General features: G+C 40.7%; 1 protein-coding gene across 5 annotated transcripts in view; it reads left to right on the plus strand.

The window, feature by feature from the left end:
• Window positions 1-24,492, plus strand: part of AZIN1 (antizyme inhibitor 1) — a 36,001-nt gene extending 11,509 nt beyond the window's left edge. For all 5 annotated transcript variants that reach the window (XM_084848977.1, XM_084848978.1, XM_084848980.1 and 2 more), the window contains exons 2-12: window positions 1,198-1,335; window positions 5,061-5,258; window positions 5,499-5,672; window positions 8,221-8,393; window positions 9,975-10,109; window positions 11,519-11,600; window positions 13,644-13,718; window positions 19,598-19,763; window positions 20,636-20,751; window positions 20,934-21,148; window positions 22,515-24,492. In XM_084848977.1, coding sequence (XP_084705103.1) covers window positions 5,157-5,258; window positions 5,499-5,672; window positions 8,221-8,393; window positions 9,975-10,109; window positions 11,519-11,600; window positions 13,644-13,718; window positions 19,598-19,763; window positions 20,636-20,751; window positions 20,934-21,148; window positions 22,515-22,626 — 1,350 coding nt within the window. In that variant the 5' untranslated portion in view covers window positions 1,198-1,335; window positions 5,061-5,156 and the 3' untranslated portion in view covers window positions 22,627-24,492. The remainder of the gene's footprint in view (window positions 1-1,197; window positions 1,336-5,060; window positions 5,259-5,498; window positions 5,673-8,220; window positions 8,394-9,974; window positions 10,110-11,518; window positions 11,601-13,643; window positions 13,719-19,597; window positions 19,764-20,635; window positions 20,752-20,933; window positions 21,149-22,514) is intronic.
• Window positions 24,493-25,407: the final 915 nt, after the last annotated feature.

Below are 25,407 nucleotides of genomic sequence, written 5' to 3' on the forward strand. Positions count from 1 at the left end.
TCTGAACCCAGGCTGAAAACAAATATTCCCCAAAGTGGGGGATGCAACATTTCTTTCCCCCTCCTTCCCAGCATAACCAGGGTCAGCAGAGCCCTCCAGTAACTATCACATGACCTGCAGACTGCTCCCCATGTTACACCTGGGACTAGCTCGTCTGGATTTGCAGGCAATGTGACTTCAACATCTATTCACTCCCTCTCCCCCCACCCTGCCCCGTGCATTTTTAACATCTTGTCTGAAGAAAAGATCTGGGAATCTTGAAAGCTTGCACAATTAACTGTTATTGCCTAGGAGTCTTTGATATCTTCTATAAGCAGAATGCTCAGTCTGTACTTTTTTGTAAGCTATTCCTGGTAGATTTTGAATTGGCCTCTTCCCCAGTCTGTTTTCTCACTCACACACACACACACACACACACACACAGTATTTTTGTATCAAGATTCCAATAAGACATTCCCAACACAGGGCGGCACAGACACCCTCAGAATTAAAATACATTGAATAATGAGAATCTCTGTTCTAGGTACATGACATTTGAAAGCTGCATTTGTCTTTTGCTTGAAAATATTTAAAATGGGTTTTGTATATGAATACAGAACAGTTCTTAAATTTTCAAATCTGCAATCATGGGGCAATTTCTTTTAATACAGTTCAAGTCTTAGAATGCATGAGAGGGAAAATCAGCTATACAGCTGTGCTTTTAGAAGGGGATACAAACAACTGTTGCTCATTATTTTCCTACTTTATCCTCAGATGTAAACTCTGTGATCCAGAGAACCTTGAGATGCTTTATGTGTACCTGTGTGTGTTGCTCTTCTCCCCAGTCCCACAGTAACCTCTGCACAGCATGGATTTTGAAACAAGTGGAAATTTCAGAAGTTAGCTGTTGCATGAGGGGCTGCTGCTGGGGAAAATGCACATGTCTTGGGTGGGTCATTGTTCCCGGAAAGGAACAGAGGCCATCGAAATGTGTGCTGACATCTGAGACAGGCTGAAAGCTGAGTAAGGAGTCTGGCTAAATAGAGTATTTCTGAAAATTGAACCTTGGTTGACTGTTGTGGACTCTACAGCCACAGCTTTCAGTCTTTTTGTTAAGCACAGTTGATGTACTAGGGCAAATATGTTTTGATATTTGTTTTGTGGATCTGGATTTCTTGAATAACTGATGAATATTTAATGGATATATTTTCTCAACAGGGCAAACTCTCTGACCAGGTTTACAACTATCCAGAGGGTTTAGGAGAAGTGCTTTATCGAGAGCAGTTCGACTTCAACGCTGAGCCACCTTGGGAACCTAGCTGATGATAGTAGGGTTCCATCTCCTAACTTGTCCATGTAAGTCTTTTTTTTCCTTTTTGTTACAACTGTGTACTGGAGAGATCCAACTACCTAAACAAAAACAATCATATTTATGAGCTTTTGTTTATCATTTAGCTCAGTTCTAAATACTAGAATTTGTTTTTCTTTCGATTGTTCCACATAAGTAGGGAAATGTGTGAAAGCCTGACTGTAACTCAAGAAAGCATGTTGGCATTTATTTAAACAACTGTGGTGGTACTGGCTCACATATCAACTTTCTCAAGGCCATAAGGGTGCAATCCTGTGCAAGTTTAGACAGAAAAAAGTCTACAACTCCCAGCATGCCCCAGCCAGCTATGCTGACTGGGGCATGCTGGGAGTTGTAGGCCTTTTTCTGTCTAAACTTGCATAGGATTGCACCCTAAGATGCTTTTCCTTAATTGAAAGACAAACTTCCCATCCCGTGTTCACTTGTAATCTACATCAGTGAGCTAATTAGGAGATAATAGCTGTTTAGAAGACACTTCAATCTTATTGATATGTTATACATAAATAACCATTGCTAAATCATTGAGCACTTCAGTTGTAGAACATAAGCCCCCAAGGCATGTCTATGTTAAATGCCACTTGCTTTTACAAATAGGTGTAGTTTATTTAACAACTGCAGATAACTTTTGTACAACAGAGGATTCAATAATGTGCCAGTTAAACGCACTTGAAATTATAGAGGGATTGGAATGGGGGGTAGACTTTCTACTGTATTTCATGTGAGACACCACAGTAGGAAATCAGGTTTAGCAGACTTGGCTTCTCACCAGTGACTGCTGCTAATGTTCTGGGTATTTTTAAAGTTTGTATTAAATTATTTGGATTAAATGCTTCTGAAATAAAAACTGACTAGTTGGAGCATGTGATATTAAGTAATAATGTTACAGAAACGTAATGTATCATGTATGAACTCTCAGCTGCATTTGTGTACAAACATATCTAATGCTGCCTCAAGCAATGATACTATTGTATTACAGAAAAGGAGTATAAGCTAAATCCAGAGCAAAATAGAAGTGAAATTGAAAAATATGTCAGTGATAATTTAAGAAAGAGTTACATATAAGCATGCTGAATTTTTGTTTTTGTGGTAGTTAGGAAGTAAGCCATTTTAAGCATCCTAACTGGAAGGCTATGACCTGGTTTAGATGTAACTGCCAAATCATGCTTTTACTGTTGTGAACAGGTTTCAAGCTTGCATATTACCCCTTCCTCCTCTTCTTCCTCACATGTTCATTGCAATAATCTCTTCCTTATTTGAGCAAGGCATAGTTTTCTGTGTTGCCCAACTTGGGAAAGTTTGGCTTTTAAATCAGAACTGAAAACCGTTGTTTGAAATGAGTTTCCAATTGTGGTTTGGAAAGTAGGCTATGGTTTGCACAAACCATAGTTTGCCTGATTCAGACATCACAGCAAACTATGCCTTTGCTCAAACCAGGAAGGGATATGATGTGAATCGGCACACAGGAGAGAGGCGGGAGTGTGTGATTGATTTGACTGTTCATGTCTGAATCAGGCCTATATCCTTGTTGTTTTGCCACTTTGCATACAGATGAGGAAGCATTTCAAAGAAATAAAGAACATAGGGTGTGATTCTACACACCATCCTGAAATGCTCTCACATGATCCTTATCAGTGCAGGTAGTTCTGTTCTTGTAAGTCCTGGGCATATCTGGAATACTACCTGGCCCTGTGGTTCTGTGTTGTATATGAGGAGGCTGTTGCAAACTGGTTGGCTGAAGCAGTTGACACTTGGGAGCTGTTGTAACTGTAACCAATCCCAACAGCCGTGGCAGAGATTGCACAGCTACTGGGTCATGTGAGAATTTGGGTTTTCCTGGGTTCAGCTGCCTTTCCTGTCTTTGGGGAAGGCTGTGTTGGCACAGGACAGTTTGTGGATTCCACCCATGTTCATAAAAGCAGTCATAATCTTGCCTTGGCATTACAGATGACGTTGTTTATTTCAGTCACTGTAGAACTGGAGTGTTTAATACTTACAACATTTTGATCTGGCAATCTTCCTTACCACACAATTTCTTAAGGTAACACTGAGAAGAGTTTATAATGGATTTCATAAATCCTAAATTTATTTTAATCTCTTACATAAGGCAAAATGTATATTCAAAGGAAATGAGATTACCAGCTCTCCTTTTCCTCATTTTTACTAGATTTAGAATACTTTAAGGTTGAGTAGATTTTCTAATTTGTCTCAATTAATTGTGTCACCAGTAAGCATCTGTCTTATAAATTGGTGCTCATCCTAAAGGTAATCTAAAGATTTGTCCATGCTGGTGTCCCACATTGTTTCTCTTAATATTTGTTGTGAAGTGTTGAGGTGTTCTAGCTTTTATTTTTGCAGTTAAGTCTGTTCTCCAAGTACTATGTACAAATATCTTAGATTAGTCATTGCTAGTAAATTAAACCTTAAACAACCTCTTACAAAAGCTCACCAGCAAATATACTTGCATCTTGGGTGTGCCTAAGCTCAAAGCGCCTTGACGTGCCCAGGCTGTGTGTGTGTTAGCTCACTAATAGGTGCCCTGGAGTTCTGCTGTAAAATGATTTATTGAGGAAAAAATCAATTAAACATAATGAGTTTATGTGGAGCAGAGTATTAATTAAAATTGGCTTGTCTGGGTGTATGTTTAAATTCCCATTAAAACCTTTTCTGCCTCCTGTCTCCTCCTTCAGCTGATAGCTGTAGAAGAGCACAGTTCTCTGGATCAGGAAGGGGTGTATTTTTTTAATGACCTGCCTTGGGTGTGAACACGTTTTCCCTCACCTTTTTGGGAAACATGAGGCAGAGGTTGAACATAAGGTTTAACCAAGAGAGAATTGGAGGTGGCTAATACATGGTCTAATCTGTAGGTGGCAGATTGGGAAAGTGGTGGTTGTGAGCTTGGGGGGGGGTGTTGCCCATCCCCCCTCCCCTTATTCAGTGGAGTTTGGAGCTTTCAATTAGATTGACTTTTTTATATATAAACACATTTTTCTTTTTTAATTCTTAGCTATGAAATTAAGTAATATAAAAGAACTGTCTTGGGTGGTAGCCTTGATAGCTAAATATATTGAGTTGGATCCAGAGAAATGCCAGCAGAAGGGAGTGGGTGGAAGTGATTTGCTTGTTCCCTTGGCAGTCATGAGCTCCACAAAAAAGCCTTTCCTGAGGGTCAGTGGACCCAGCTGAATTGGATAAGCCGTGGCATGAAGGGCTGAGGGGGTAAACAGAAATCAGTCGGAGGCACCTTACATGAGAGGTTAATAAGTCAATGTTAAAGCTGAACTACCCATTTCACACATAACATGGAACTCTGGCTTATCCTAACCAGAATCACCATGACAAAGTTGGCAAGGGAGGAGTGTTCTGGCATCCTAAATCATGGTCTATTCCATTTTACAAAAAGACTTCCTACATGTGGAAAACTGGCACATTATGGGAATGCTAGGCTGGAATATCCCCCACCCTCTTTGCTACATGCAGAGATTGCCCATCTAAATTCCAAAATGGTACCGTTCCAGAAAGATTCTACCATACAGTTTTGCTGGACCATGTAGCTAGGCTTTAGATTTAGCTTGCAAAATTAAACTAGCGCTGTTGATAATATCCTGATCTTGAGTGGGGGCAGGGGCAGGGGGAAACAATAAAAGCTTTTTGGAAAAGGCTTTGCTGTACTGTTGTAGCAACTGATGTTTTTATTATCTTCTCTGTCAAACAGTTTGTTGCATAATTTAAGGACCCAGCTCTAAGGCTTTGTGGCCTGTCCCTTGTTTTTCTTGGTTTATGACTGTCGGCTTTGCGGAATACGGCTGAGATGAAAGGACTTCTTGAGGATGCAAACTACTCCATTGGCTTACTGGATGAAGGAGTAAATGTTGGAGATGTCATTGACAACTGCATTCATGAACATACTGTTGTAAGCTGTTTTAACACCCTATTTTCACTATTCATATCAATGTTTATAAATGTTTCAGCCACAATTATATTCTCATTATAAGAGGGTTATGGTCTTCATGGTATACCTGGGGAAAATGGAGGCCTGTTGCCTGAGTCAGTAATGTAACAAAATGGAAAATGCCCCCTATAATATTGTTGACCGTTCATCATATCTTTGTAGGGTTTTACTCTTAACTGTAGATTACTTTCTTCTTTCTAGACTGGAAAAAATACTTTTTTGGTTGGTGATCTGGGAAAGCTGCTCAAGCAACACATTCACTGGCAGAATGTGATGGCACCAATAAAACCCTTTTACAACATAAAATGTAACTCCACCCCAGGTGTACTGGAGATACTGGCAGCTCTTGGAACTGGGTTTGCATGTTCAAGTAAAGTAAGTATTTTGTCTTTCTGCTCATCTTCTGGACTTTTCAAGTAGACACTGACCCAGTTCTCATGATCAAAACAGTCCACCCCATGGTAGCTTATTGAAGCCATGGTGGGCTGCAGTGAATGTCGGGTGGGATTTGCATATACAACACCCAGCTGCAGCTTGTCTTGTAGTGCAGCCCAGGGTTGTGGTTCATGCAAGAGTTAAATAATCCCATGGGTTTGCATGACACCACGACAAGCTGCAGCTGGACATCAAATATTCAAAGTGGCTGCCAGCATATGCTGCACCTCACCATGTGTCAGGGGTGCCTCTGAGCATAGGCAGTGGCAGAGTAGCTCAGATTCCGAAGAGGAACCGTAAAACATGGGGGAGGTACTTTCCCAGGCTCTTCCAGACAGGGAGAGACAGATTGCTCAGATTTCAATAGTCCAGCTAGACGGAGAGGGTTTCTCTTCACACACTCTTGTGAGAGATAGCGAACAGGGAGAGGGTGCATGTGGAGACCCTGAATTCTTAGATGCCAGGTGCAGACATAGGGCCAAGAGAGAGATGGCAGGGGTGGAGCTTAGGCGATCTGCCCGATTGGCCTGGCGGGAACAGCTACGCATAGAGACCTCACGAGATAGAGAGAGATCCCCACCCCACCCCTTAAGTTAGGATAGCCTGCCCGCTTTTTCTCTAACAGTGGGCAACTTTCAACCTGGGTAGCTTCTCCTTGAACTCCCCGAAGGCTTTTCCTTTGTAGATTGTGAGTTACTGTCAATTTGCATCTGTATGACCCATTAAGTAAAGGATTAAAGAGCCGTGGAGAGAAGCCTCTTGTCTGTGTTTTTGATTTGGCTTGTGAAGTTCAGCAGGGACAAAAGGGAATCCTGACACGATGGCTTAAATAAGCTACAGTGGGCTGTTCAATCATGTGAACTGGCCCAGTAGCTGGGTTCACACAACACAACAACCCACACTCAAGGTTGAGTGTGGGTTGTCATTGAACCATGGATTGTTGTTGAAATGTGGGTTGTTGTGTTGTGTGAACCCACAATAACCCACAGTTCAACAACAACCCACACTAAACCCATACTCAGCCTTGAGTGGGGATTGTCATGTTGTGTGAACCCAGTTGATGACCTAGAATCATAGAATAGTAGGGTTGGAAGGGGCCTACAAGGCCATCAGATCCAACCCCCTGCTCAATGCAGGAATCTTAAGTCAGAGCATCCCTGACAGATGGCTGTCCAGCCTCGTCTTGAATGCCTCCAGTGTGGGAGAGCCCACCACCTCTCCTTTATGAACTTGCCCATTCCTTAAGAACAGTTTCAGAGGTCCTGCTCCAGTGGCCCTGCCTTCAGAGCTCAGGTGGCTGGCAACTGCAGAGAAGGTCTTTTCTTGGTGATGTCCTGTTTATGGAACACCCCCCACATACACCCCAAGGCAGTTGCAGGGTGCCAGCTTTCTGCCTTTCAATGAAATGATCCCTACAGAGGCTGACAACAGATTAAAACAATTCAAAAGCAACCCAATAACCCTTGTTCCCCTCACTGGCAGCCAAGGCCAGACTGACCTTCCTCTCACTTCTGTAGTCCCAGGACAGTTGGAGCAGGGTGCTCTTTATGGAAGGTTGGGGGAGCAAGCTTCCTGCAGCTGCTCATGCTCTTCTTCCCAGCTCTATTGCCTTTTTGGTGCCAGGTAAAGAGTTTTTTAAGCCACCTTGGATATGTTTGTCAGAAACGTGGAATAAAAGTGTCTTACATAAAGAACAGTATGGAATAAATGCTCTTCATCATAGTATTGCTCTGTAAAGGTGTGAGTTTGTGTGTGATGCCCTGATCACAGTACTAATTAGGAACCTGAAGGCTGCTTTATACCAGGTCAGACTTTATCCATTTATCCCAGTATTGTTTACTCTGATTGGCAGCAGCTCTCAATTGTCTCAGGCAAAGAGTTTTTCACATGACCTGGTCCTTTAACCAGACAACAGGGATAGAACCTTCTACGTGCAAAGCATGCGATTTACCACTGAACTATGGTAGATGGGCTTCTGCTCATCATTCAGGGTGTTTGTATCTGACTTTTGAAGCTGTCATTTAAATGACCGGTCCAACAAACCTAAAGGATCCCTGCCTCTCTTATCCCTTTATGATAAGACCAGCTAAGAAAAGCTCTCTACTAATACAACTTGCATACCATGTTTGAACATCATGTGCCGGTAGGATGGTGTTCACAGTGTCAAGCTCAAGCATGAACGTCTTTCAGAAGCATTGTGAACTCTCACCCTGCTGATCTTAACAAATAAAAAAATTGTGCAGACTTTTGGTTTCTGGAAATAGCAAGCAAAGATGAAATATTTGGTACCTTTGGAATGGGGCTGTCTGCAAATGTAAACTATGCTGCTTTTGACAACAAAATCTTGGGATTGTATTTTTAACAATGTATGTTTTGCAGAACTTTTAGAACCAGTATCGTGATTTAAAAGAAACAACCCTTAATCTCTAAATCTGTTTGACAACATTTCTTTGTCTTTTAAACCTTGTTTAATTGTTTCTTCTTTCAGGCTGAAATGGCATTGGTTCAAGACTTGGGGATTTCTCCTGAAAACATTATATTCACAAATCCTTGCAAGCAAGCCTCTCAGATAAAATACGCAGCTAAAATTGGAGTAAACACTTTGACGTGCGATAATGAATTAGAATTAAAGAAAATTGCTAGAACTCATCCAAATGCAAAGTAAGCATAAACATATATGCTCATTTTACTTACCACTGGGGGAATTTACATTGGGAGGGATACATTCCTGAAATATCTTCTTGCAGAGTAGTCTCCCGTGTGTGTTCTAAGGTGCAACTCTTTACATTTTAAAACCTGAGAGTGCATGCTTTCTTAGACCCCAATGCTAGTTAGGTGTGTTTGGCATTGTAGTTTTAATCTATTACTTTTGAAGATTTTGCTAACTTTTACTGACATTGTTTTATTAAGATAACTTAAAATGTTGTTGTCTCAGAAGCTGCTCCTGCCAATGTGTAGGGAGACAATATTAACACATGAATATATATAATATACTCCATTCTCTGCTTGGGTCTCTGGCATCATGATGGATGTATCATATGCTTGTTCAGATGACCATCTGTGAGAATTGCCTCAAGATCCCTTAAACTGGTCCAGAATATTTCTGGGGAGAAAAAATCAAGTACAAAATAGGCTGCTATATGCTTCATGCCAGAGCTGTGGTGCTGCACCAGCAGTGCACATCAAGGTTTCTTCTAGATTATTGGGGTAGCATGAAAGGAGGAACAAAGGTATGACAGTGGATTATCTAAAGCAGATAAGCCAGTTAGTGGTAAGTACGTGCCCCTTTGAAATAGTGGGAAATGAAGGCTGCATGTCAACTCCTGGCTTGCTTCAGTTGCTGGCAGTGTTTCTGGCTCTAGAGAGAAGAGTTAATCCAGGAAAGGAATGATGCAGTTGGGCACCTCCGTTCCCATTTTCAAACTCTTTGTAAAAGCATTGTTGTAATTATGTGTCTTTGTAATGGGACAATGATTGCCACTCTTTCACATGTTCAAGAAATGTCAGCTGTTTCCTGTCTTTTCCCACACTTCAGGATTAAGTATCTGGAGTATTAAAAAATAAAATAAGAGATAGTGTTGTGGCTGCATGTGTTTAAGGGCAGATCTGCATGACTGCTGCTAACCCTTTTGGGAACTAGAGTACACAGCTGGAAATGTAGGTAGCATCTTGGGTAAAGGTGATAATGTCCGCTTCTTTTGGATACCCTAAAACTGACAATGGGAAAGTTGGTTATGCAGTCACTCCTGTCAGCTGTGTGAATTGGCAAATGGCTAGCACCATCACAGATGGAGTATGAGGGTTTGCATAGCTGTGAGCGCATCCAGTCCCTAAATTAAACTATGGTAAACCTATCCTAAGAGTACTGTGCAGGCATTTTGAGAGTGATACTTATTTATTCAAAAATCAGAAAGTTGAGTGTCCTCAGGGGAACTTAAGATGACCATGACTACATCTAAGGTAATGTATTTTTATTACAGCATTCCACAGACTTTCTGCTACAACAGAGTCTTTAGCTGCTGCATTTCCAAACCCCTTATCTTTTTTGACTCCAAGTTTTAGGCCCTAATTGCTAGTTTTCTCTCTGTACAGGATTGTTTTTATTAGGTTCACTTGACTCGTCCATCGACAGAACTGGAGTAATGGCAACATACTCAACATGCTTCTGACAGTCTTCAGGCTTCACATGTGCTGATGCTGCTGTAAACCAACTGTGCCCCAATCATCTTCCCCTTCTCTTAGGCTCTTACTTCATATTGCCACAGAAGATATTAATGGAGATGAAGAGATGAACATGAAGTTTGGCACCACCCTGAAGAACTGTCGGCATCTCATGGAATGTGCAAAGGAGCTGAATGTCCAAATAGTTGGAGTTAAGTGAGTAGGCTTGTCATTTCTCCCCCACTTTCCCTCTTTTGAATGTGGTACAGAAAAGCAGTAGATTTAACTATTTTATATATATAAAACATGTGATGTCACAAATGTTGAAATGTTCATGCTGTATGTTCATGACCTATGGAATGTCCATAAAACTAGCCGTAAAACTTCATAACTACACTTTCAGTCAAACGTCATACGCTTATTAGTAAAATGCTATTTCACTGCCTTGTTTCTGTTCTGTTGAACATCCTAGTAAAGCAGAAAGATTATCAGAAGTATCACCGTTTGTTCTTTGGCATAAGACACTGTAGGGTGTTTTCCACTTCAAAGAATAATCTGGATTTAATGCATGAGAAATGGACCTTTTTAGCTGAGGCTTTAAATTACTGTGTAAATTGAGCCATGGAATTCCAACACATATGACAGATGAAATTTGTCTAAGACTTGGCGCTTAATAGGATACATTCTTGCAAACTTCTAGAAATGCATAAATTAAAAGTAGAGCATTTTTTTTTAGCATAGCCATTTCTTTTTACCTATCATGTCTGTAGGTCAGTTGCTGAGCTTAAACATATTTGTAGCAAGAAATTCCCATTGCTTTCAGTGGGAGCTACTTCTAAATAAGTTTGTTTAGGATCACAGTCAGCTTCATGTGGTTTGCTGAGTAACAGTCTGAATTAATTCTTCTGGTCTAGATCATCAGCTTGGCTTCATTAAGTACATAGGGCTATAATGAGAGAACTGGGAGACAACGTTGTTTTTCCATATTGTTTTTCAAATACAAATTTCCAAAGTTGGATTTTAAGAGCTAAAACTTCTTCTAAGGAAGTAAAATGATCATGACCACTGTGCTTGTTTAGGCATTACTTCATCCCTGGGGAAGGACTGGGAACAGGCCGCAGGCTAACGTGCCTTTGATTCTCTCATAGTAAGGAGAAATGCCTGAATATATTGGGGAGGAACCACCTTGAATGTGGGACCCTCCTGATCCTGAGAAGATAAAACACACTTTTTTGACTGAACAGTCTGTTATCTCTTAGATAGAATCCCAGGGTCAAGGTATTGCTTGAGCAGGCTTTGTCTGGTTTGATTATTTTTCAGATATTTACATGTTCACCAAATGTTTTTGTTTAATAAAATTTGTAATTAGCATAATTTTGGTTATATATACAGAACTGAGGAGATAAAAAGTAACAAATGGGTTCTCATTGCATTGCTGTACACTACGGGCATTAGTGTATGTAATGACATTTGTGTTTGCAACAGTGATACAGTATTGCCTCATACAGTTTCAAAAAGGAAATCCTTTAACATTTTCTTCAGGTCTCCTATTTAGCCACAGTGATGATCTTGATAGCAATACAAATCAGTCTCTCTCTCTCTCTCCCCTCTTTTTTTTTTTTTAGATTTCACGTGTCAAAATCTTGCAAGGAACCTCAAGTATACAGACATGCTATTTCTGATGCTCGCTGTGTATTTGATATGGCTGTAAGTAAATTATTGCACCATTCACATATTAGATAACCTTCAAATGATTTCAAGAAACTATATTTTCTGAATATGACAAATTTATCATGTAAAAATCCATGGTTCGTACCACATCACTGGATAACTAATCAGCATCCTTGCATTAAAAAGAGGTGTTATTATTAAAGTTGCTTTCTAAATGTTTCAAAACAGAGCTAATAATACATTGTCCATAGATGGCAAATTCACCTTCAGGTAAAAGCATGTACTCTTTTTGGTTGAAGTGGCTTGGATTCAGTGGAGCAGTAGCATGAATAAAAGGCACTTCTCCTATCACAAGAGAGGAAATTCATGCAGATTCTCTTTCCTGCTGTAGCCTCCCTGCCCCCACAAGGTGTCATTCTAAAAGGTCCCCTGACCCTCAGAAGCTAATTTTAGGACATACAGGGAACTGCAGCAGGACGAGTTAAGTAGGAAAGCCCCATTCTGTGAGTAGAACTCTACTTGCCATACGTTGGATCTAAGCTACAGTATTTGCTAAACTTTGACCTGGTTCACATGTCATGGCCAGTTCCTGGGTTAATTGACAGTGCCACGCAGCGACAAGTGAGTGTACTGACTCCTACATGCTCATAGCTTCTGCTTTCAATCAGCTGTAATCAACAACTCAGGAACCCATGGTTAGTTGTTGGGTTAACTCTGGGTTGTTTAGGGTTTGGATGTCAAGATAGCAATTGAGGAATGGGGCGTTTCTGGGCTGTTGATTGAAAGAAGAAGCAACGAGTGCATGGGAGGCAGAGGGCAAGTTTGTGCATCATGCTAAATCACCCTGCGAATAAGCCACTGTTGGTTGGTTGTTTTCTGAACATCCCCGTGTTACTCCTGACAGATGATTGCCCTGATTGCTTTTCTGAACAATTTTAACATTGGCAACCCTTTTCTTTTTCAGTCCTTCCTTCCAATTTGCACAAATGGGATCAGTATTGGGGCGGGGGGGGGGGGTCCTTCAAATTAGTGCAAATGGGTTTGCTTTTTTAAAAAACAGCTATTTGGTCCTTTGCAGGGCCACAGTTTACATTCTTAAGTTGTACCGGTATGACGACAGCTAGTACAGTACCCAAGCACATTGATATGCCCTCTGCACATTTAGAAATGCCACTTATCAAATTCCCCCTCTCATAACAGGATGAAATACCAGCTGTCAAATTCCTCCTCCACTTCAGCGCTTGCCTTGATAGCAAATTCTGAAAGGGGCAGCTCAACGAGGCAGGAGCTTTTGGTGTGGGTGTAATTGCTGTGGGAGTATGTGGAGCTTATTTCTGCTTTGCCAATTTAATCAATGAAGCATGTGAATAAAATAGGAAAATATGCCTTGCTGTGGTCCTGCGAATGTGAGCACTTGGGCAGGAACAAAGAAAAACAAACAAACCCAAACCCATTTGTGCAGTTTTTAAGGAGCTGCAAAAAAGCGGGGGGGGGGGTACAAATGTGATAGGGACAAGTGTCAAGTGTCAGTGCAGTATCGGTGAAGGGGCTGACACTGACAGCAGCGGAGGAGGGTGGATGGTGGCAGCACTAGAAAGATCACGAGGAGTGTGGACATCATGCTAAACTACCCTGAGAATAACCCACCCTAAGCAACCCTGCTGTAAGCCATGGGTTCGCAGGCTTGTTTGCAAACAACAACCCATGATGGAAAGGCCGATAGGTTTGGATGTTGCACTAAGCCACCCTGCAACTACCCTTGGTGACACTCACCGTGACATGCAAACCAGGTCAGTGTGTTGTGGCCACGCAGCAGCAGCAACCAAACTAACTATAGATTAAAGAATGCGTAGTTAGTTGTTATGTGCAAACTGTGTCTAAAATTGTTGGTGGTTCATTTGTTTGACATAAAATACAAAATCCTAATGCGCTACCTTTTACTATAGGACTGCTTGAATTGTAAAAACACTGAAATGAGATACTCTGTTCTTAAGGTTAATATCTTTAGCGCCTACGTTTCTACCTGAAAACAGCAACAGATGTTTTGTAGACAGCAAACTTTCTGCATTTCCATTTTAGGAAGAATTTGGCTTTACCATGAACATGTTGAACATTGGTGGTGGCTTCACAGGTTATGAACTTGATCTGGAAGAGGTATGAATGTCTATTATGACTTTTCTTTTTCCTGTAGAATTGGTATACTTAGCTTGTAACTTTCAATTTGTTGAGATTTTTATTTGAAGTGGAAGTAAACTAAGAGATTACTTTGTACAACAGGCAACAAACAAATGGTGCAACAAAGCCTTTCAGTAGAAAAGTAACTTTAGAATTGCAATTGTTTCATACCGTCTTCCGTTTCATACTGTCTTCAATTCCAATTCAGCTTTGGAATGTGAGTTCATAATATGGTATTTTGGTGTAGAGACAAGGGTATAGGGCGAGAAGAGTTATGTGGAACATAATGGTAAAGAGGGTGTAGGGCCAAGAAAACAAAGTCACTGTTCATTTGTAGGCATTTACATAGGATGGGATCCAGACTTGGTCATGTTTAGAGTAGACCCATTGAAATCAATCTGACAAGTTAGTCATTGCTAACTTAAGTCCCAGTGATTTAAATGGGTCTACTCTAAGCATGACTAAATCCGGATCCAACCCCATGTTTCCAGTGGGTGAAGTGGAGCTGCACATGTTGGGATACAGCATACTGGATTTTAATAAAGGATTATGTGGCAGTTTTTATATCTGCCATGATAATAAAGACTTTTACTTCCTCTGGCTTCTGTTTTAGTTACTTCAAAGGTTATTGGCAACTTTACCCTATTCAAAATTGGTAAACCTTTCTCCTTCAATTTATGCCATTTTTTATTCCATGTTTTCTCACACAATAAAGGGACTAGTGGGTAATATTTCCAAGCTCCCCCCCTTTCCTCCATATTCCATATTTAGACTTGAGGATTTCACTTAAAGGGCATTGGGGTCAATTGGGCAATTTTATGAATGTCTAAGCTATGGGGTCTAAGCTATGTCTAAGCTATGACCCCTTCATGGATCACTGCCTTGTTGTGGCGAAGGGGCTTGCGTAACTCAGTGAAGCCATAAGCTATGCTGTGCAGGGCCACCCAAGATGGACAGGTCACGGCAGAGTGTTCTGACAAAATGTGGTCCACTGGAGAAGGAAATGGCAACCCACTCCAGTATTCTTGCCAAGAAAACCCCATGGAACGTAGCACAAGGCTAAAAGAGATGACGCCGGAAGATGAGCCCCTCAGGTCAGAAGGTGTCCAATATACTACTGGGGAAGAGCAGAGGGTATTTCCAAGTAGCGCCAGAAAGAGTGAAGCGGCTGGGCCAAAGCTGAAAGGACACTCAGCTGTGGATGTGTCTGGTGGTGAAAAGAAAATCCGATGCTGTAAAGAGCAATATTGTTTAGGAACCTGGAATGTCAGATCAATGAATCAAGGTAAGCTGGAGGTGGTCAAACATGAGATGGCAAGATTGAACATCGACATCTTGGGAATCAGCGAACTAAAATGGACAGGCATGGGTGAATTTAATTCAGGTGACCATCATATCTACTATTGTGGGCAAGAATCCCTTAGAAGAAATGGAGTAGCACTCATAGTCAACAAAAGGGTGGGAAAAACAGTACTGGGGTACAATCTCAAAAACAATAGAATGATCTCGGTACGAATCCAAGGCAAACCATTCAACATCACGGTAATTCAAGTCCATGCCCCAACCACTGAGGCCGAAGAAGCTGAGGTTGATCGGTTCTATGAAGACCTACAACTCCTTCTAGAACTAACACCCAAAAAAAGATGTCCTCTTCATCATAGGGGATTGGAATGCTAAAGTAGGAAGTCAAGAAATCACCGGGATAACAGGCAGGCATGGCCTTGGTATACAAAATGAAGCAGGACAAAAGCTAATAGAGTTTTGCCAAGAGAACACACTGATCATAGCAAACACTCTTTTCCAACAGCACAAGAGGCGACTCTACACATGGACATCACCAGATGGTCAATATCGAAATCAGATTGATTATGTCCTTTGCAGCCAAAGATGGAGAAGCTCCATACAGTCAGTAAAAAGAAGACCTGGAGCTGACTGTGGCTCAGATCATGAGCTGCTTCTTGCAAAATTTTGGCTTAAATTGAAGAACGTAGGGAAAACCACTAAACCGTTCAGGTATGATCTCAATCATATCCCTTATGAATATACAGTGGAGGTGAGGAATAGATTTAAGGGATTAGACCTGATAGACAGAGTGCCTGAGGAACTGTGGACGGAGGTCCGTAACATTGTTCAGGAGGCAGCAACGAAATCCATCCCAAAGAAAAAGAAATGCAAGAAAGCCAAGTGGCTGTCTGATGAGGCTTTACAAGTAGCTGAGGAAAGAAGGGAAGCGAAAAGCAAGGGAGAAAGGGGAAGATATATGCAACTGAATGCAGAGTTCCAGAGAATAGCAAGGAGAGACAAGAAGGCCTTCTTAAATGAACAATGCAAAGAAATCGAGGAAAACAACAGAATGGGAAAGACTAGAGAGCTCTTCAAGAAGGCAGGGACCTAACAGAAGCAGATGAGATTAAGAAGAGGTGGAAAGAATACACAGAAGAACTATACAGGAAAGATCTGAATGTCCCTGAGAGCCATGATAGTGCAGTCACTGAACTTGAGCCGGACATCCTCGAGAGTGAAGTCAAGTGGGCCTTAGCAAGCATTACTAACAACAAAGCTAGCGGAGATGACAGTATTCCAGCCGAGTTATTTAAAATCCTAAAAGATGATGCTGTTAAAGTGCTGCATTCAATATGCCAACAAATTTGGAACCCTCAACAATGGCCACAAGACTGGAAAAGGTCAGTTTACATTCCAATCCCAAAGAAGGGCAACGCCAAAGAGTGTTCAAACTACCGCACAATTGCGCTCATTTCACATGCCAGCAAGGTGATGCTCAAAATCCTACAAGCTAGGCTTCAGCAGTATGCGAACCGAGAACTACCGGAAGTACAAGCTGGGTTTCGAAGAGGCAGAGGAACTAGAGATCAAATCGCCAACATTCGCTGCATCATGGAGAAAGCAAGAGAATTCCAGAAAAACGTCTATTTCTGCTTCATTGACTACGCTAAAGCCTTTGATTGTGTGGATCACAACAAACTGTGGCAAATTCTTAAAGTGATGGGGGTACCAGACCACCTTACCTGTCTCCTGAGAAACCTGTACGAGGGTCAAGAAGCAACAGTAAGAACCAGACATGGAACAACCGATTGGTTCAAAATTGGGAAAGGAGTACGACAAGGCTGCATATTGTCACCCTGCTTATTTAACTTATATGCAGAGTACATCATGAGAAATGCCCGGTTGGATGAATCAGAGGTCGAAATTAAGATTGCTGGGAGAATTATCAACAACCTCAGATACGCAGACGATACCACCCTAATGGCAGAAAGCGAAGAGGATCTCAAGAGCCTCTTGTTGAGGGTGAAAGAGGAGAGTGCAAAAGCTGGTTTGAAACTCAACATTAAAAAAACTAAGATCATGGCATCTGGCCCCATCACTTCCTTGCATAGAGAAGGGGAAGAAATGGAAGCAGTGACAGATTTTACGTTCTTGGGCTCCAAGATCACCGCAGACGGTGACTGTAGCCATGAAATTAAAAGACGCTTGCTCCTTGGGAAGAAAGCTATGGCAAACCTAGACAGCATAGTAAGAAGCAGAGACATCACCTTGCCGACAAAGGTCCGTCTAATCAAAGCTATGGTTTTCCCAGTAGTAATGTATGGCTGTGTGAGCTGGACTATAAGGAAGGCTGAGCGCCGAAGAATTTATGCTTTCGAACTGTGGTGCTGGAGAAGACTCTTACAAGTGCCCTGGACTGCAAGGAGGTCAAATCAGTCCATACTAAAGGAAATCAACCCTGAGTGCTCATTGGAAGGACAGATACTGAAGCTGAAGCTCCAATATTTTGGCCACCTAATGCGAAGAGAGAACTCCCTGGAAAAGACCCTGATGCTGGGAAAGACTGAAGGCAAAAGGAGAAGGAGACAGCAGAGGATGAGATGGCTAGATAGCATCACCGATGCAATGAATATGAACTTGAGCACACTCTGGGAGAGAGCGCAGGACAGGAAGGCCTGGCGTGCTATGGTCCATGGGGTCACGAAGAGTCGGACACGACTGAACAACAAAGCTATGGGGTATAGGCTAAATTACCTCAGCATAGTGAGCTCCCATTTAATAGAATTGCTACTTTATATTGACGTAGCAGTAAAGATAAGCAAGTGTAATATTCTTATTCAAATCTGTGTGAGGCTTTAAATTAAAGGAAGTGCATGAGTAAAGGTCTCAAACCTCATAGAAATCATTTCTGCAGGTCTTTACCATTTACTTTATAGAATTGTATTACTATACTATAAACAATAATCCTTAATGCAATTGCATTTTTAACAATTGTCAAATATTGTGCTTAAAAAGAAAGATTTAATTGGGGTCTCTTTGATCCTAATATTGGATTAGATATTTTAATCACCTTTTATTACCATAGGAGGGTGATTACACACAGGGCTGGTTCAGATGTAATGTTAAACTATGGTTTAATGTTATGTGAAAATGCCTTAGGTGGGCACCCATTCTCATCTCTTCCCCTTCTATCTCTGGTGCAGCCACAAGGAAGAGGTCACAAGCTTTTGTTTTTAAACTAGAGTTCCCTGTTACATCTGAACTCTGGTTAGTGTCAGGCCAGGATCATAAACCACAATTTGATCCTGGCTTGTTTGAACAAACTATAGTTTGGATGTAATGGGCACTCTCGTTTAAAAACAAAAGCTTGTGATCTTCTCGTGGCTGTACCAGAGGAGGGCTGAGGAAAGCACAGTGCTGTACCATAGTGTAGTGTTATGTCGAAAAAGACCCTTGGGAGTTCTACACCACAACAATGTAGGTTTTTTTAAAAAAAATCAAAATCAAGAACGAGTCTTGAGAGAATTTGTGCAGTTACTTGAACTTCAAATACAGGATCCAAAGGACAATTGGCAAAAGGGCAAATACTACTTGTGTAGTTCTGCCTGCTGTTATTCATGTGACATCTTGCACAATTTTGCTAGTTGTCACATAGCTTTGTAACTTTCCCAGTGCTTGCATATCCACGTGTGAATTTCATCTTATGATGTGGCTTTACTTTCCCTCATGCAAGCAATGTCTTATGAGGATACTGGCCACAGTTTATTACAATATGTGTATCTGTAGGACTTCCTCTATTTGCTACAATGTATTTTTAAAAGTTATTTGTGCTTTGTGAACTGAGTTGCAAGTGTCTTTTCCTCTGGATACACACGAAGAAACCATTGTAGATTAGCTCCCTGTAGATCTTCAGGTGTCTGTCCACATGTTAGAGGAGCTACCTGACTTTTTTTGGACATGAATTCAGATTAGAGGGGGAGGAATGGAGAGAACACCCCATACTTGCACATTAATAAAGCTGCAGGAGTCTATAGATAACATCTGGGGGGGGAAAATCCATCAGTCATTATTTGAAATTACCCAAGCTTTTAGATGGCTGTTTGAATAGCACAAGGAGAATATTTGAAAAACAAAACTGAGCTGCAAAGTTGGACACTGGGGAACAGCCTGATAGAGAGCAGTTATACTTATTGTATTGGTGAGAACATAAGAAGAGCTGTGCTGAATCTCACCAAAGGCCTATCTAGTTCAGCATTCTGTTTCCACACTGGCCAACCAGATGCCCATGGGAAGCCCAGAAGCAGGACATCTGCGCAATAGTTCGCGCCTGGTCTTGTCCCCCAGCAATTGGTATTCAGAACCATACTGCCTCTGCCACTGGAGGTAATATGGTGCCATCATGATTAGAAACCCCATCCTCCATGTGTTGTGGTGGTGAGTGGTTCCCTTTCTCCTTTTAGCTTTCAGCCTGGCAAGAATTAGTCCAAGAGTAGACTTAAAATTTGAATGAAAGTTGTCATTACAGATTCTGAACTTGGCAGAGAACCTTCAAATGTCCCCCTTTTATCTTATAGGTTAATCATGTTGTCAGTCCATTGCTTGATATCTACTTTCCTGAAGAATCTGGTATAAATGTGATTGCAGAGCCTGGATGCTATTATGTTTCTTCTGCATTTACCCTAGCAGTTAATATTATTGCAAAGAAAGCTGTTCAATCTGATGAACCTCTTCTCTCTAAAAGTAAGCAAAATCTGCTGTACACTTAAATGAGCACAAAGATTGCAGAGAAACAGCACTGCTTTGGATCATAGTCAGAAATTAAGTCTCATCAAATAGTTTGCTTATTTTAGGTTGCTCAGACGTTTTATTTCTTTGTTTAAATAGTGTTGTTCAGGCAAACCCTACAGTGATTTAAAATACTAAAACAATAAGCATTAATAAAACTATAGAAATAGTAAAGACAAGTCACAGGGGAAATGTTTTATAAGCCAAATTTCTTCCCTCAGTGCAAGATGGCCCTTTAAATCCCTGTGATGGCAGCTAAGGGAGGAAGGGACCACCTCAGCTAGAACACTGGGAGCTAAGTGGTGGGCAGCTTACCAGGCTCATCTGTCTGTTTGTCTTCCTCTCCTGAGGTGTTTGCCTGTTCCAGCATTTGAGCTGGTTTCCTTTTAAAAGACCATTAGCTTTGTTGAGCCACTAAGGGGTGCCCCTCAGGTGAGGAAACTTACTGTTTGAGAATAAGGTCATTCTTCTATTCCTTTAGGAGCCTGTAGAGTTTTACATTTTTAACCTTTGAAACTTCGGATTTGCCTTGCTCAATATTGCCAATTGGCATGTCAGATTGAGGGCACACTTGCATTATCATTGTATTTAGACTGTATTAAGTGAAGAGAACTTGTATATTGTGTATTTAAAATGTTGCCAGGTCATCTTGCTTAAATGATTCTCCATATATTCGTCTCAAGTCATGTCTGTTATATCTGATACTCCTTTATCATGTTTTCTGTTCATGTTTTCTGTGCTTCTGAAAAGCTTATGCAACTTTGTAAGAAAAGATAGTAGATGGAAATTTACTGTGAAACTGTTATTAAACTTTAACTTTTTTACAGTGGAACACAGCCGGGATGATGAACCAGTCTTCATGTACTACATGAATGATGGTGTTTATGGTTCTTTTGCAAGCAAGTTATCTGAGAATTTGACTACTATTCCAGAGGTTCACAAGGTGAGAGCATCTTTATTTACTATAGGCTGAGTTCCTTAAACAGCTTACTTTGTAATAGTTATGTTATTTGGGCCACTTGCAAGTAAGTGGTTCAGAAATTGTCGTTTAAGATAATTACAGCTTTCCTGTGTTGCGATATATCCACACACCTAAATCTAACTGTCAGAATTGCTTTTATGTAGAAATACAAGGAAGATGAGCCTCTGTTTGCAAGCAGCCTTTGGGGTCCATCCTGTGATGAGCTTGATCAAGTTGTGGAAAACTGTCTTCTCCCTGAGCTGAATGTTGGAGACTGGCTGCTCTTTGGCAATATGGGTTCTGGTACTTTGGGTGAACAGTCTGCTTTTAGTGACTTCCAAAGGCCACCAGTTTACTACGTAATGTCAATCAGTAACTGGTAAGTTTTTACTGTGTTGTATTTCCTGAAACAAAATTTACAAAATTTTGTATTCAGTATTCCATGTAGGAAGGTATCTAATATTTTAGTAAGAGCATAGGCATCTCAGGACTGTATTTAAATATTTTGAGAAATTTAAACTATCTTTGAAAATATCTTGTTATGGGATGTTTTTCTGTGGAACCAGGGTGTTTGGTTTGGTTTTACAATCATCTTGTATCTAGAGTGTCAGTGCAGCAGCTAGAGAGCTGGATTTGGACATGAGAAAACCTATGTTCAATTCTCTGTTCAGTGTGAAGCTCATTGGTTCATCTTTGGACAAGCAAACATTTCTTAGCCTAACTGATCTCACAGGATTAAGGCAACAAAATAGAATATTTGCATTTCTGTATTGTGCACATGTTAAAGCATATGCACAAGCTAAACGCTTAGGTTTTGCTTTGTGAAGACTGAGCAACAGGTTGACTCAGTGGAGCACATGTCTGACTGGGCTTACAGGTCTGTCTTAAAATATCACCTGTCCGTTCATGCTTATGATATGGCTATGAAGTAGTTCTAATGTCAAAAGGAGCAGCCCTCATAATGCAGTCACAGTTATGATACAGTCCTCTTTTTCTGAAATGAACAGAACTTCAAAGACTATCCACAGTGTGTAACATGCCCATAGGAACAGCATGCATAGGTCTTGCTATAGGAAGCCTGGTTCTATAAGCGATCACTGTAATGTGCCTATATTTGGTGCCCTCTTGACAGTGCCATACTTGCGGCATAGTTGCTCACTACTTGTCTTGACCAAGTTGCTATTTGGCAAGGGCATAACCTGCTATTAAGGGTGCAATCCTATGCATGGTTAGACAGAAAAATATCCAACAACTCCCAGCATTCCTCAACCATGCTATCTGGGGAATGCTGTGAGTTGTAGAACTCTTTTCTGTCTAAATATGCATAGGATTGCACCCTAAGTTAATGAAAAATCACCTTATAGTAAAAGGAACAGATTGATCTGGATCCATGAATTCATTTTATCAAGTCCTTGCAGACTGCGGAGTTTTAAAATAGTATATACATGTCTGCTAGATAACCAGATGTTAATAAGCTGAAGTTTATCATCAGAATCCCAAATTGTTCCAATTCTTTCTTGCATGCACAAAAAAATCTATCCTCCTGACATTCTTCTAAATACCTATAATGGCTGGATAAAACTAAAACTAGGCAGTCTAATTTGCCCAAGTTGTCACATTTGGTTGCAGAATTCAGAATAGTATGGAAAGTAGAAACAGGATTGAACAGCCTGACATTACTTTGAATAGTGAAATTTATTCTTCCAGTATTTTGCCTGAATATCTGTCTATGTTTTCCACTTCAGGTGTGAGATGCAAGATGCTGGATTCACCTCTGACACACTGATGAAGAATTTCTTCTTTGTGCCTTCTTGCATTCAGCTGAGTCCCGAAGACAGCTTTTCTATTGCAGCTTAAGCAGGCATTAATGCTTCATTTAGCCTTGCAGTTGCACGTCTGTAGTCTTGTCTGGTCACAACATTCCAGTTTGGAAGAAAAATGGAACAACCGTGAATGAATTATTGAAACTTGAAATCAATTGGGACCAGGCAAAACTAGCTACAACTAAAATTCACTGGGGGAGTAAGGGTTAAATAATATACAGATTTAAACATGTCAGATCACTCAATCCCTCAGCATTTAAATAATATGCAACAAAATGGATGACTTAGTTGAGATGGAAACCCATCACTTGGGTTCTCTATTAAACAGTTTACATACAAATACAGTTTTTATACTAAGGATTTCTGTTAGAAAGTCTTGTAAAGTTGTCTTTCCCCCAGATATAAAAAAATGTCAGTGGGAAACAAGTGTGACTTCATTAGCTATGTTTAGTGTATTTAGGATGTGTAAATTTGTGCTTTGAACTGTAGTTTAATAAATGTAAAATTGCATCATAGTATTTGTTGTATTTCACCCTTGCTGTACCCATCCTTGTATGATTGCAATAACTTTTTTGTGTAGATTTTACTGTCCCCACCTCACCCCTGGCTAACAGAGGGAAGAAGTCTAAGCAGCAATGATAGTTTACTTTGCACCTTTCTGTACTTAATCTGTTCAAAGACTTTCACAGGTTAAATTGACAGAACATGAAATCATGACTAAAACTAAGCTGAAAAGCACTAACTTCAAAGTTAAAATACAATTTGCAGATTTAATAATCCTAACCAAAATGTTATACTTGTGAGCCAACAGATGCCAAGAGGCAACCCACAGGAAGTAAAATGCATATAATACTTAAACAAGAAGCTGAATTATTGTTCTGCTCTTTGGGCTATTGAAAGCAAGACTGTAATTCTATGCAGACTTGAGAGTAAGACCAACTGAACTCCAGGGAGCTTAACTTCCACATAAACATGCATAGCATTGGGCTGCAAGTCTTGAACTTTCCAAAAAAATAGTTCTGACTGGCATTCAGTCTGACAGAATGGCCACACCCATTCTAGGAACCAGATCCTTGGTGTTCTGGCTACATAGTGAGAGTACAGCTGAACTAGCTATTCGTACTACATCCATTAGTAGACCTAGCTTTTGCTCATTGTTACTTGGACTCCTCTGACCCTTTGATTATTCATTGTAATTTATTTTGTTAACCTAGTAGCTTTGGAAGCTATTTTTGAAATTCACCAAGCCAGAATTTGAAAATGGATATTGGTATTCCTAACTAATGTGGTGATGTGGAATGGGCTGCCAAGTGCTAATGCATTTTATACTAGTGCTAGTTGGCAGGATTCCCCCCCCCCCACCCATTCAGTGGAGCTAGATTGGGGTGGGTGGGTGGGTTAGGAAATATTATTTTCAGCCTGATCATTCTAAAATAACAGGTACTATATTTGTGATGCTTTTCACTTGCGTGAATGGTTTCTGCAGCTAAATCTAATACCCCTGAGCATAGAATACAGCTGTGAGCATTAAAGCACAAATGAAAAACCACAATTATTTCAGTTTTCCAATTCAGAAAAAAAATCTATGTTTAGCATTTCAATCCAGTATCACGCAAGAAAAAGGGGAACTGTCTTTTCAGTCCCCAAGCACCTCTAAAGATGCCCAGGATTCTGCTATAAAGTTTTTAGAGCTATTGTGAGTTTAACCAACTCCACTATGAATGGTACAGTCACCTTGGAAATGTCAGTAATGTATTTGACAGTTTGCCATAAAAACTGGTTTGAACTTGGTATGTATTTGAATTTATATGCGAAAACCTATCTTCTGTTTACAATATTGTAATATCAGTTTTGGAATAATTCAAATATAAAACTGAATGATTTCTATATAGCAAATTAATTAATGGAACTTTGTTGTGTATATAGTACAACTAGTTGCTTTTAGACTGTTTATTATGCATGGAAGATCCATGGTGCTGCTCAAATGGAAAATGTGCTGTTGAAAATAATAATGTTTAAATGCATCAAATTGCTGCTGGCAGTTAAGTACCAAGAATCAGTTGGGAAGCATAATGAGAGGGGAAGGGTGACGATTGCAGCTGTTGGAGGGGGGGCAGGGTAATCTCTGCCTAAGTCTTTTGTACTAGTGAGGTAGCTTCTATAGGTTTAAACCTCAGTCCCAAACATATATTTCATGTGATAGTCCTCATTTACATATAATAGCACAACATCTAGACATCTCTCCCTCTTGGACAAAACAGTAGGGTAGATGTGTTCCTTGAAGAAGGGGAGAGGTAATAGTATTTGCTTAATATAGCAGTGTGCATTTAGTGCAGAGACTGTGCAGTGGCCCTGCAAAACTCTGCATTGAAGAGTCCTAATGTTGTATGCTACCCATTTGAATTACAATATGAAAGACCCACCACAAAGAGTTGCAGTTCTTGTCTCCTTCCATGAGTGTTCCTGATCAGGATTCCTGCTTGCCAGAAGGGGACTTCCTTTCAAACCCTCTCTAGAGGAAGAGAGACTGAAAGAACTGGGCATGTTTAGCCTTGAGAAGAGAAGACTGGGGGGAGATAGGATAGCGCTCTTCAAGTCCTTACAAAGTTGTCACAGAGAGGAAGGCCAGGATCTCTTCTCGATCATCCCAGAGTGCAGGGCACGGAATATGGGCTCAAGTTACAGGAATCCTGATTCCAGCTGAACATCAGGAAAAACGTCCTGACTGTTAGAGCAATACGAAAATGGAGCCAATGACCTAGGGAGGTAGTGGGCTCTCCCACACTGGAGGCATTCAAGACGAGGCTGGACAGCC

Source organism: Heloderma suspectum, chromosome 4 (genome assembly GCF_057233095.1).
Source record: "Heloderma suspectum isolate Gila_16-S chromosome 4, 16-S_ref, whole genome shotgun sequence".
In the NCBI taxonomy this organism is placed as follows: Eukaryota; Metazoa; Chordata; class Lepidosauria; order Squamata; family Helodermatidae; genus Heloderma; species Heloderma suspectum.